A 14,430-nucleotide genomic window follows, 5' to 3' on the forward strand; every position below is an offset into this window, starting at 1 on the left:
GTATATGGTATCATTGTAATCCTTGAGTACTCAAAACCCAGAGTACTCCCCCTGGGTCTTTGGTTAGGATAGTAACCAGGCAAGGCTGGGGAGACGGGGTGGTGGAGGGATGCTGAAAACTGTCGAGGAACATAGGTGAATCGGCTGCATATATAGGCCTCCTCTCAAGATGAGTGGATAGATTATTTGAACGCATTCCTCCCTAATGTAGTTTGTTCACTAAAATATGGGTCACTAAAGACCAGGTGAAAATAAAATTGTGATTGTGATGTGTGCATGTATGCATATGAGTGTTTGTGTGCAAGTAATCTAGTGTCTGTGCTGGTGTGGGAGACTCTGGGTCCCCTCACCTCTCGTGCTTTAAAGGTGTAGAGCACCTTGTCTTTGAGGAGGAACCACAGCCTCTTCCACTTCCTTTTGCTCTTTTTGCGCCTTTGCAGACTGCCACTGATAGTGGACCCCTCTGCACCCACAGATACCTGCACACATGGAGTCTTTTTAAACACATTGTGTAATCATGTTTTAGACAGAAAAATACCATAAAATTATTCAGATGTGGAAGTGAAAGAGCAACGAGAGTGTGTGTGTGTGTGTGTGTGTGTGTGTGTGTGTGTGTGTGTGTGTGTGTGTGTGTGTACCTGTGTGAGAGGTGAGCTGCTCTTTCTGTTCCTCCACAGGCTGGGCGGCTGTAGGCTCTGGAACACAGCAGAGAGAGGCCTGCTGGCCCTGTTTGTGCGGGGACTAGCGCTCCCACATGATCCAGGAATATTACCACCTACAAAGACATCATACACTGACATTAACTAGACAGAAATCAAGATTATTTTAAATGTTTCAAATGGAAATAGCATACTTTGTTTAAACAGTCAATTGCAGATGAATAATGATGAATATTGAGAATACATTTTATTTTGGACATTATATAAAAAAAAAAAAAACTTTAACCGTGACACTGCGTATTAAAGCACCCCAAAAATGTTGTCATCACATACTCACCCTCATGTTGTTCCAAACCTGTATCCATTTCTTTCTTCTGCTGAACACAAAAAAAGATAATTTAAAGAATGTTCTAAATCAAACAGTTGATGAGTCCCTCCACTTCCAAAGTAGAAATAAAAAAATACTATGGAAGTCAATGGGTGCTGTCAACTGTTTGATTACCAACATTCTTTAAAATATATTATTTTGTGTTCAACAGAAGAAATAAACTCATACAGGTTTAAAACAACATGAGGGTGAGTAAATGATGACAACATTTTTTGGGTGAACTATCCCTTTAAAGGGTTCAGATTAGCATCCAATCAAAGTGAACAGTTTAGATGAACAATTTCTAATCCTAAATTGCCTAACACACTGCATAATTTTGCAGTCTTACCCCTCTTCCTGAGCTCAGCATAGCAGTGATCACAGACTTTAGCCATCCTATCCTTCAGGTACTTTAGAGGATACCTGTTACGCGAGCAGGAACGACACACAACCTAAAAATCATATGAACAAAGAAGAGAGGCTAATGTCAATAGCTAGAAAGTAGGGTGATAATTTAATGCTGATATTTAGTATACACTACTTTTTAAAAGATTGGGTCAGTAAGAGTTTTTAAAATAAATGAATACATTTATTCTGCGAGTATGAATTAAATTGATCAAATATGACAGTTAAGACATCTATAATGTTACTCATCTTTTTTATTTCAAATAAATACTGTTATTTTGAACATTTTAACAAATGTTTTTGAGTACCGCATTTTATTTTAAACTGAAATAATATTTCACAATATTAGTTTTACTGTATTTTGATCAAATAGATACAGCCTTGATGAGCATAACATACTTTTTTCAAAAACATTTCAATCTTACTGACCTCAAACTTAATCTGTTTTAGTAAGCGTTTTATTTAGATTTTTTTATTTTCAAATTATTTATTTCTTAATTTAACTTTTTATTTTATTTTTATTAATTATTAGCCTTTCCCCTGCTATTTATTTCCAAACCCTAGTATGGGAAACCCTGATGTTATGTAATGTTTAATGTGCTTGTTGTTGATAACAAAAAAATGGAATAGTTTCCCTTTCTCTTTGTATTTTTTATCATTATAGTACAAGTTTATAGAATTCAAATCAATATTATAAAAAAAAGTTATAAAAGTTATAAAAAGAAATCTAAAAGTAATCACAAACTAGTCAGATTATACTAACTAAGATGTGCAATGTAATAGATTATGTTAATAATAACTGTGCACTATAAAGTCAACATATTACTGTGAATCAACTAAATAATAAACAAAACTCTTTCCTGACACAAGAGGGAGCTGACACTTCTTTTAACTGACCAAGTACATATTACAGATCTTTTACCTTTCCACATGCGTTGCAGTGATGCCGTCGCAGTGTTAGGCTGAAGTCCGACGTGCAGTTCATGCACATCATCACATGTGACACAGGAACCAGAACAGGAGCAGCCTCTCCCAGAGACATCCATAACTTCTCTCTCGCCTGGAAACATGGACAGTGATAGCGAATGTGATTACAGCATGAATAAGGTCTGCAAAGTTACAAAGACTAAAAAGGGAGTTATTCTCTATATCAGTAAGAAATTATTCTGACCTCCCTGAAACACCTCAAGCTAGTTTTCTTCTGGGAACGTTGTGAAAATCACAATTTATCCCTCATTTAAATAATTCCTGCCTAAGGCATACACACACAAAAAAAGGGGTGAGGCCTGGTTGAGTAGTGTGTTGTCGCCATGTCTAAGAGACGCTGCTTTTTCCGCCCTGGATCTAACATGGTTGAGGGCATGACATTTCTAAAACATGCTTGAAGCATTTGACCAATCACAACACACTGGTCCAGCCTCCACTGTTACTGACAGACTGGGAAAGGTGCTGCAACAATGTAAAATATGTGTAAAATAATGTTTTTTGAACAGTCAATCATGAAAACCTATTCTAGTAGACCCCAAAAACAAAAGCAAGACTTTGTAAAAGGGCATATTATGACCTCTTTAATACTGAATAGTAATGGAATAAACAAAAGCTTTGTGATGATGTTCCTTCTGTTGCTGGCTTTATAACTAGACCATACTGTAGATGTTTTGTATGGAGGCAGTGTAAGATAATATCCTCACACCTCACTAGAGCAGCTGAAGGTATTGAGGCCTGCAGCGTGATCCGCTATAGCCCGGCTCAACGTGTGGAACCAGTCTTCTCTCTCTCCTAAAGAACTATCAGAGACAGAAAGAAGCCATGCTTTAAGTGACTGAATGACAGTGGATATCAGTACATACAGACACATGCAAACAATTATGGAAATGCTCATTACCTCGCTGAGAGGGTGATGGTAACCTCGCTGACTTCTATTCTGAGCGTGTTGAGCACATTGTCTATGACAGGTTTACTGACCTACAGCCACATGAAAACACATACGGTACATTTTTAAATACTTCATACCATTTGAATCACACCTCATCTAATGGAGTCAACCATTTTGTTTCTTAGTTGGATAAACAAAAAAACAAAACTGATCTTCTGAGAAGTGCTGCTTTCTTACCTTCATTCCACTTAAAGTCAGTGTGTTCTTCAGCCTGTATTTACCATCCTGCTGAGGGTAGGTGTACAGCATCACGTCATTCATCTGCAACACACACATTCACTTAGCTAAAATGGGACAATTCCAGAGATTTATACTGTTTTCATTTACTTTATTGTTAAACCATTCCCCTCCCTCTTGCACAGACATCTCTTCTCTGATAGAGAAGCTATTTTACTCAGTCTTTTATTCCCTATTGTGATGTATATCTGTCAAAACTTCTCTTTCATGCTGACTAAATAACATGAGTGCGATGTGGAGAGCTTTATTATTTAACTAACATGATAATGTTTAGATTAGATATTTAAATTATTTCATTTTAATTTGAAATATAAGCATCATTATTACTACTTTAGGCAATAACAATACTATAACCTAATCTTATATATGAGCAAAAGTAATAGTGATGCTTTCCTTCTATTATTCTGTTGTGTTTATTTTCACCACAAGGAGGCAGTAAAAGCTTTTAAATCAGTGGTTCTTAACCTGTCCAAAATACCTGAATCCCCCCACTACCCTTTTTAAATTACAAACATTAGGAGTGCCTATAGATTACAATAACGGTAACACTTTATTTTATACAGTCCTTGTTACACATGTACTTACTATAGTTATAACAGTAAACTATGCATAATTACAACCCACTAACCCTATAGCAAATTCAGGTTGTTAATTAATATTACTCTGTACATATTTGTGTAGTTACACTGTAACAGGGACACCTTAAAAATAAAGTGTAAAAAAACGAAAATAATAAAAGATTATAAAAAATAAAACAAAATTAGAATGACCTTTTTGTTGTGTAGCTTATTTTAGAGCTTGTTTTGTCTTATTTTAAAACATTTTAACTAATTTTGAGGCTTTGTTTGAAGTTTGCTGAGGCCCCCTCATGGCCCCGGACCCTTGGTTGAGAATCACTACTTAAAATAGCTTTCACACAATGCATTTCATTCCTCCCTTTGCAATACACATTCTTCCACAAGTGTTGCACGTTCAGTTTAGTACTCAAGAAACCAATTCACATGTTCAATTCAATAGGTTGTGCATGATAAAAACAGTTTATGGAATATTTTTCTGCGCTTCAGTCCTGACAATTAAGTAGTTGTGATAGGAACACAAGCTCACGCCCACAAACAGACAAGCCCTACAACTTCAAACCATTGTGTTTGCTTGACATATATAGCTCCAAACAAAAGTGGTGACATCATCAGAAATGCAATGTGCGTGCCCCAAACATCCGCAGTTCACAGGCAGGGTCCAGGAATTCAGTCCGGACGCTCCTGAGAAAGGCTTTTTGGGTGGAGGCAGCAAGACAGGGACAACAAAAACATCAACACTAACAGCCACAACAACCCTGAAACAGCTGAGATTGTAATGGACACAACAATACTGTCCTTAAAGGGGTCATGACATGAGAAACCAAATTTGCCTTGATCTTTTGGTATATAAGAGGTCTTTGTACCATTAAAACGTCCTGCAAGTTTCATAGCTTAAGACGTCCTCCCCATTATAAACGAATCATTTATTTAATCAAGCTCTAAATACAGCTCGTTCTGGATCCATGGTAAGAAGTGACGTCACGGTACGAAGTGACGTACCAGCGTTTGCATAATGACCGCCTCCAGCAGAAGACAGTTACGCTTTAAGCGCAAGGCAACTACGCTCATTTCGTATCATTGTCGCGCCCGCGCGCCTCACAAGTGTTCAGTCGCCGGACAGCGAGTGGGTCTGTGTACAGGGAGATTACGATGCCGCAGATGTGCTGTTCCTGGATGTGGACAAACAACATCTGTGAATACGCTGCGAAAGATCCAGTCGTCAGGGAAAAATGGATGCACTTTATTTTTTGCGGACGTCTCAGTCACGGCAGTGTTAGTTTAAGCGTTTGTTCTGTACATTTGAAGGATGACGGTTTTGAGCTTTGCCAGAAAACTGTTGCTCAAAGATAAGTCCGTGCCGACTATTCTGGGCTCAACATCGACGACGCAAACTGTAAGTAATGTATTTAAAACTTTAAACTACTTTTTAAATACGCTGAAAGATCCAGTCGTCAGGGAAAAAATGGATGCACTTTATTTTTTGCGGACGTCTCAGTCACGGCAGTGTTAGTTTAAGCGTTTGTTCTGTACATTTGAAGGATGACTGTTTTGAGGGAAAAAATCCCAAAATGATGTTGGCTTTGCCAGAAAACTGTTGCTCAAAGATAAGTCCGTGCCGAATATTCTGGGCTCAACAACGACGACGCAAACTTACTTTTTACCATGGCTAATATAAACACATTTGTATAAGAGAATCTTGAAAATATGTCGCCTTTCTAGTAGGCCTACATGTGATAGAAAATTAAAAACGTTGCCTTTATCAATGCTGCATCTTCAAATATGGCCTGTGCATGCATTTTTGTCCGTGGTACACCCTATCATTTCATTGGAATTAGTTAAATTATGTTAAACTGTTAGCTAATCCGTTTTCAAGTGTCTCGGGTTAATTTTTTTTTATTAATTCAAAATAGTTTCACTTTCCATGTGGACACGGGCTGATCCAGTCTTCGTTGTTGTGGTGATCGTTCATTTTCCTCTGATTCTGGCTCAAACATAATAAGGTTTTATCATTGCAAGAGCCATCGCTTGGCATGCATCACCCGCTACTAAACAGTTGCGCCGAATCCGCAAATGTTCTGGCTGGGGGCGTTAATAATTGATGCATAGGCACTGACGTTAGCCAATCATAACAGTGGGCGTTAACACTGAACTCTTAAAGGGGAAACACCCCCAAAACAGACTGTGTGAATCAGAGGATGAGAAACAGGGTGGGAAAAGGTCATAAATCACTACATTTTAAAAGTTTTTTGTAAAAAAAACTATAGTAATACTATATTTGCACCTAAGGGAACATAATAATGAAATAAAAAAAACCATGTCATGACCCCTTTAACACAAATGCTACAGATTCTCATGTAACTAGTGTGCGTGTCCCTTGAGACTGGACCAACAAACAACTGGTCCTACGTAAAACCTCCATAGTGATCTGATATGATTACAGTAGCCACGGTTCTGAAAAAACTGCACTGCAATGTTATATGTTTCACACAATAAAGCTTATCCCAGATGAATATGTCACAGTAGGGTTCCTATAACCTTTGACCAGTGAATTTTACTCTGACTTTTCCAGTTGTTTATGATTACTGGATAAGGATTTGTGATCATTTTATAGAGATTGCCGGGACAGATTTTCTTTTTTATGTCATGTCAAATTCTTTAAAATTAGTAGCTTACACAAATTACAAATATTAGTAAAACAAAGTAATCGTTTTAAATCACTTTTCCAGACCTGTAAATCCAGAGTTATTTTAGTATTATTTATATACTATTATAGAATTATTCATATTTTAAATGCGCTTTTATTTTTTGGTATCTTTTCATTTTTTATTTAAATTTTAGTCGTTTTTTTATTGTGTAATATTTTTATTTAGCTTTAATTTATTTTATTTTTTTATTAATTTTAGTACTTTATTTTATTCAAGTAAGTTACCAAAGCAACATTTGTAATATAAATATTAGATGAAAAAGTAAACCTTAAATGAATATTTTATTTAATTTTATTTCAGCTTTATTTCAATGACCAAAAATGACGTGTAACACTGTCACAAAATTAAAATTCCCTGACATGTTTTCCATGATGGCGTATTTCTGAACCAGAGGTAGTTCTTCAAAGACACTGACAGCTTTGAGTCTTCCCTGTTGTAGGGAAGAAGTGGCAGATTAGAACAGGCAGTGATAGGTGGTTTTAACGGAGGAAATGGCCCTCGAGCATCAGTGTGAGAGTAATGGTTTGTTGGTGGGATTTTTGAGCCGATTCACTTATTACTCAATAAATTAAATCCAGATCTCAAAGAGTCATCGTTACCAGGGGACCCTCTGACATCATATTACACCCAGTCAGTGCTGGAGTCTATGACATCAGTCACGAGCTCTCATAAAAAAACATCAGTCAGAGCTTGATCGATTCAAGGAGGGCAAGAGAGCAGGAAGGAGAGAACGACAGCAGGAGAGATGAAAGAAGACCATGAAGAAAGTCACCCAATATCTAGGGTCTTCAGAGCCAAGAGTGTCACGACTTCAGAAAAGCTTCCTGTGCGGATACATATTTTTGTTGTTGTGGACAAGTGCAGTTTTGCCACGAGACTAGATCATCTCGTATGACGTTGTGAATCACACAATGCACAATTTGTCACAAATAATAGAACCCATTACTTTGGCATTGCTAGCACCATGCTTTACTGTTTGAGCTACAGGAAGCTCCATGTAATATCTTAAAATATTATTACAATTTAAAATAACTCTTAATATAGCTCAAATTGTACTTTATTTATTGTAACTTAATTTATGTAATTTATTCCTGTGATGAATTTTCAGCATATATACAAAACAAGTTAGTTCAAAAGAACAGCATTTATTTGAAATATAAATCTTTTGTAATGTCACTTTTGATTCATTTAATGCATCTTTGCTGAAATAAAGATTTGTACTAATAACCCAAATTATAGTGCAAGTTGAGAAGACTCAAAGCATCTTAGCAAAACTCAACAATACCTAGATGTCAAATCTGTACAGCACTCTTCTTAAAATCTCATCAAGACATTCAGAAAACCAGGAAGTGGTAATTCAATGACTCCACGCAGTGTAAACAACTCAACTGACTGCTCAGTCTAATGGTTTTAGTGTTATTTTCAGCTGCGGTGGCTCAGTGTTGTTGATCTGTTGTTTTCTGGGCCTAGTCTTCAGTGTGCTGTCAGTACAGTCCCAGCACAGGAAGCTGGTATCCACTGACCTACAACAGACATCCTGAGTGGAAGTACGACCCTCGAAAACAACAGCGGTACAGAGACGGGTGGGGGTAGCCTTGTGCTACAGCTAACATAGCCTCCAGTGTCTGGTGAACACTTGTGGCACATATATACCGGCTCACTTACTCTCTAAGAAACTGGATGGCGTGTTTTGAATGACCAAATATCAGCGATACCTGTGTATAACTACTCAGTACTCAAGGGGGCGATAAAGGTACCTTCAAGTGTCTGTCACTGAACTGAATGTGTAACGCAGCTACCGGTAGCTGTAAACATGTTGACAGTTTAACTAAACTTGCCAAGCAAGATTTCCTTCAGACTGTTGCTCTGCAATGACAGAATTTGGTTTTAAAGCATAAACTGCCAGTAGAAGAAGAGTTTATGCTAAATCCAGCTCTATCTAATGATCAGAATGCAACACGTACAGTACATGCCATCAGACACATTTCCGAAACGCAAGAAGCCATACAAGTCTAACTGAAAGAGAAGCTGTTAATGGTCCCGCTCGGCCAATTGGTCTGATCAATATGGTTGAAAACATGTTTTTACCAAACACACAAACAAAGTCATGTGAGCTCCAAATGACAGTGAAGCCAGATCTAAGGCATGCAAACAAACCCTTGTGAGAAAGAAGTACACTTTAGCATACTTTTAAAAAGAGTACTTATAACGGAAATAATATACCTTAAACACTTAAAGTGTGAACTGAATGTTGTTTTCAGATACTTAATTACATGTCAACTGCAATTACAGTAAATGAAAATGTATTATATTTAAATATATATATATATATATATATATATAAATATATATGTACTTGAGTAAGACTTAAGTACATTTCTATATGTACTTTCATAATTACTTCTATTGTTTTTGAAATACGATTAAAGTGCACGGCTGAAAGTATTGACAAGTACCGGTAAACAAAATGTAATTTAAAGTAAAACATTTAATTTTACATTGTTACAAAGTGGACTTTTTAAAAGTGTTACTTAAGTGTGTTAAGAAACATAGTCATGAAAGTGTACTGGCTTTAAATATACTTAAGTCACAAGTGACCTTTTATTTTATTAATACTATTATTTACAAGTACAGTTTTTTTATATATACTTTAAGATTTGAAGTGCACATTTCAGTACAATTGAGCACACTTCTTTTTCACAAGAGAAGTACTGAAGCATGATACGATACCAGAAAGAGGTGTCTGGGCTGCCTGCTTTTACGAGAGACCTTCATCAGGGTGCCCTCCTTGACAAAAACCTGCAAAACACACAGGTGCCAGAGGCCAGGTGAGTTATGGGTAAATGTGTTATTCACTTGAACCTTTGATGTCTAATAACAGTTACTGATCTTTCAGGTTTTACAGCCAGTAAAAACGGTAGTAAACTATAAACATGAAACCATAAATACAGTGTATGGAGCAGAATTTACCCTTCCAGGTTGGAGAAGGTCTCTTTTTCCTCTCACGCTGTAGTCAATATGAACCAAACGAAGCAGGTTCTCCTGTGATTTTGAGGGAGAAAGACATAAATGAGTGAGAAACAGAAATAGAAGTAGAAAATTAAAATGATTACTTCTCATATGTGGATGAGAATAAGAACGAGGTGTTAAGAAATGAATAATAGAGATAAAAGTCTGTGTGTCTGTCTGATATGTGTGTGTGTGTGTGTGTGTGTGTGTGTGTGTGTGTGTGTGTGTGTGTGTGTGTGTGTGTGTGTGTGTGTGTGTGTGTGTGTGTGTGTGTGTGTGTGTGGATGCCTCTCTGTCCCGCTGATTTCACACTGCTCTCTTTGTTTTTGGACACCTGGAACACTTTGATGACATCATATCCCCTTGCTCCTTTTTCTTTATGTATTAACATTACACTCTCTCACAAACAGAGACAACTCACCCCGTGTTTTAGATTGTCATTAACCTGGTCTGCGACTTCTGACACGATTACCAGCGCAGCTGTTGATAAAAAGTTGCAGTTACAAGCGCGATTAATGTTCTCACAGATCAAATATGGTCAGTGTTCATCACTGTGTGACAGAGAAGACAGACAACAATACCTTGTGTGTCTTCATACTCTTTTGAATCAGGGGAGAGATTGTTTAAGTAGTCTGAAAAGAATGAGATAGAAACCACATGAAGGATAAAAAAGACACAATTATTTTTCACAGGCTCATACCTCTTATACACACTCATGTTTTGTTTTGTACAGGATCCCACATACACACCATCAAGGTTGAAATGATAACAGCCTGCCTTATACTCACGCAAAACAATTTAAACGCTCACAACAAAGTTGTTTTTCTTTTTAACACATTTATTCATTATTATCACACACACGCACGCGCACACACACACACACATACACACATGCGCGCGCACACACACACACACACACACACACACACACACACACACACACACACACACACACACACACACACACACACACACACACACACACACACACACACACACACACCTATTTGCTATTTACAATTAACTCAAACTCGAAACTTGTCATTTGCAGCTTTTGTATGGTGAAATTTAATCATCAAAGCTCATAAAGTGACTCAAGAGTGAAATTCCGGTAATCAAAATGCAAACACCAGGACTGCAAGTCAGCAGCAAAACATCAATTCTACACATAAGATTATGTCCATGAACTGTTGAGAAAGTAGTTTTATTATTTAATTACTATTTTTTCTTGTGTTTTGATGCAGTTTGATAAATATAGACAAAAATGAACCTCTGTCCAGTATCTTTATATAGTAGACATGCATATATTTTGCGTCATCCACATATACAGAACTCATCTGTGTTATTTTAGCGTAATTTCTATACTAATATAGTATGTTAATATTTTAAATAAGCTTTTATTTTATATTTTTAGTTTAAAGTGAATTTATATGAATATATATGAATTTATATGAATGAATTATATGAATTTCATACATATCACACATTGAAACACAAAAGAAGATATTTTGAAGAATGTCGATAACCAAACAGTTGATGGACCCCATTGACTTCCATAGTATTTTTTTCTTCTTCCATACTTTGGAAGTCAATGGCTACTGACAACTGTTTGTTTACAGACATTCTTTAAAATATATTATTTTGCATTCAGCAGAAGAAAGAAATTCATACACCAAAAATTAGTGAACGCTAAGTGAACCAGGACTAAATGTATCATGTTCTTTTTAGGTCTAAAGCAAAAATACAGAGAACTGAACAAGAGGTGTAAACACCATTTTTTTTCATAATTTTTTTTTTTATTTCTAATATTTACGGAGCCCCACAAATGCATGCGGGGGAAACAATATGTATATCGTGGCCACATTGTAATAATTCATTCCTTTGTTTTAGAAATGAGGGTACAAATTAGTTTAACGTGGTCAAAATTTACTAAAATGGGAGCACAGATTCCTAATTCGTGGACACAATTGAACTAAATCGGGAGAACAAATTCTTAATGAGTGGCCATGATATATATATTTAGAATATATATATTCTATATATTTCTATATATTTATCTATATATGTATGTTATGTGCAGGGCTCCGTAAATACTTCATCTAATATTTATATTTTATTTCAGCTTTGTTTAAAAAAAAAATGTTTAAGTCCCTGAATGTGTTAATGTATTAACTGCGCAAAAAATATCATCAGGACTAAATATTTGAATCACAGGTGTTCACCTGTGAGCAGCATGCGGTACTGGAGCACACGCACAATGACCCGCATCAGCTGGTGTTTCAGAGGAACATGAACACCTTCTGCATTCTCCGTCTGGAAGACACAAAAACACATGCAAATGAGAAATGGCACATGAAACACAATATACAATGTGTGTAAACATATTATAACTGTATAGGCACACAAAAGGAGGGCATGAAATATACACAAAACAATATGTTTAGCAATATCATACACTAATGCTGTGTTCATGTAACAGGAATTACAAAATAACTATAAACACAACACTGTTCCAACCCAAAACCACAAACTCCAACACACACAATCATACACAAACGAGAGGTATGTCACCTTTGCTCTCTCTTCGTCCACAAGATACAGTATTATAGATCACAATAGCCCCACTTAGAAAAGCCCATTTCAAGGTTATTCATTGACCTTTCCCTTACACAAAAACCTGAGTACGCCTCATTCCATCCAATTCCAACCCAATTATATCAATCACTGGGAGAAAAAGTGAACAAGTGAATCAGTCAAACACGCGGTGAGAAGAAATCAATCAAGGCCTAATTGACTTTGACACGTCATTGTTCATGCGAGCTCTGAGGAGCCTTAGGGGACATGAGAGGTCAGTAGAGGGCTGATAAGGGCAAATAACTTTAGACTTCTGGACATCCAGAGACGTGGGACAATGCTTGAGATCTTCAACGAGAAAAGGGGAACAGAAATGCCGTAAACGACCTTGTGTGAGGAGTGTGAACGGAGGGAGTAGTGGCTTCAAGATAAAGGAACAGACAGCGACTGTCCAGTTTGCACACCTGCCACAACATCCTTCCCACAACACCTCTGATAGACACCATTATCTCTTTCACACCAGCTCTCTCAGTTTCCCTGTGGCTCTACCTGTATTGTAACCTTCATCGCCATCATAATTCACCTGTTCTATTCATTACATTCCTTATTTCTCTTCACACTGCAGTTTTTCTATTACATGTAACACAGATCTGTTTATTTGGATGATAATGTGAACATCAAAAATCACACAGAATGTGACTGTTAAATTCAAATGATGTACTCCATCTAAAATACTAGATATACTGACTAAACCAATCTAACTTGAAATCATGCCAAAATTTAAATTCAGTTGAATATTTCAGAAACTATTGAATTGAAATTAATGGAATAAAACATTCAAAATTCAAAATTCATTCAAAAAATATTCAGATATTAAATAAAACATATTTTATAAAATATTTAATGTAATTAGTTAAATTAAATTAAACCAACACCAATGTCCACAGACAAGGTAGATAGACTATGTTGCATGATTTTATGAAAGTATGATGTATTGCGACATCAGAAACGAAGAAAAACAAAATAAAGACTATTGTAACGCTTGACATAAAGTAAGTCAAATTTGTAGTTTTCTTATGTCTCATTAGAACTACAGAAAAGACCCGATCTGGCCACAGTGTGCGGTTATAGCAGATAAGGGACCGCAAAGCGGAGGCATAAGTGCCTTTCACCCTGTTACGACTTGATGAATCACTGAAACGATTTTGGAAACATTATTTTAAGGTAAAAAAAATCTTCCTTAGTGTTGCTTTAAAAGTTAAAAAGTTATAAAATTATAATTTCATATAATATACTAAGGGTGAACAGAAAGCAACATTTTTATTCAATAATATTTTATAAAATATTAAATTGAACTGAAATGTTTTTAGTCAAATCACATTTATTTATATTGCACTTAATACAATACAACAATGGTGACAACATATTATTATTATAATAAAATGTAATATTAATTAAAATTAAATTAAATAATTAAATAAAATTAAATAATTGGGGTGAATAAAAGCTAAATTATGGCAAATTCTATTCAATTCAATATTTTATAAACTATTACATGATAAATGATAAAATAAAATATAAATAAAATATTTAATATTAAAGTATTCTGTTATTAAGAAGAATGTCTTATTTGATCAAATATAATTATATTTAAAATATTCAGTAAATTGTATATTATACAGTTTTTTTTAAATACTGATGCACTAAATCTATATTAGCAGATATATTGATGTATTATATATATATATATAGTAATAGTTAAAAATGTAATGCTAATGCACAGACTTATAATATGATAATACAGTATGTCATCATATTAAAAGATTATGAAACGTGTTGATGATGTTATGTTGAGGAGGGATTTTTTTTAAACCACATTTAAAAGGATTTGAGCAGAAAGTCTACATTAGGCACTTTAAGGTTTTTGTGCGAATGTAGCCTCTCACTCTTCAACTCTAAA

General features: G+C 35.6%; 1 protein-coding gene across 4 annotated transcripts in view; it reads right to left on the bottom strand.

Annotated features, from left to right (window-relative positions):
• The window catches only part of fgd5a (FYVE, RhoGEF and PH domain containing 5a), a 79,702-nt gene that overhangs the window by 6,245 nt on the left and 59,027 nt on the right, over positions 1-14,430 (bottom strand). For 3 of the 4 annotated variants that reach the window (XM_079596517.1, XM_079596518.1, XM_079596519.1), the window contains 12 exons: positions 12,119-12,209; positions 10,478-10,528; positions 10,318-10,376; positions 9,858-9,929; positions 9,618-9,686; positions 3,545-3,628; positions 3,317-3,396; positions 3,125-3,218; positions 2,354-2,491; positions 1,376-1,478; positions 639-775; positions 351-479 (listed from right to left, as the gene is read on the bottom strand). In XM_079596517.1, the coding sequence (XP_079452643.1) occupies positions 351-479; positions 639-775; positions 1,376-1,478; positions 2,354-2,491; positions 3,125-3,218; positions 3,317-3,396; positions 3,545-3,628; positions 9,618-9,686; positions 9,858-9,929; positions 10,318-10,376; positions 10,478-10,528; positions 12,119-12,209 (1,107 nt within the window). The remainder of the gene's footprint in view (positions 1-350; positions 480-638; positions 776-1,375; positions 1,479-2,353; positions 2,492-3,124; positions 3,219-3,316; positions 3,397-3,544; positions 3,629-9,617; positions 9,687-9,857; positions 9,930-10,317; positions 10,377-10,477; positions 10,529-12,118; positions 12,210-14,430) is intronic. The other variant, XM_079596520.1, reaches the window with a different exon arrangement.

The sequence above is a fragment of the Phoxinus phoxinus genome, assembly GCF_949152265.1.
Source record: "Phoxinus phoxinus genome assembly, chromosome: 22".
Lineage (NCBI taxonomy): Eukaryota > Metazoa > Chordata > Actinopteri > Cypriniformes > Leuciscidae > Phoxinus > Phoxinus phoxinus.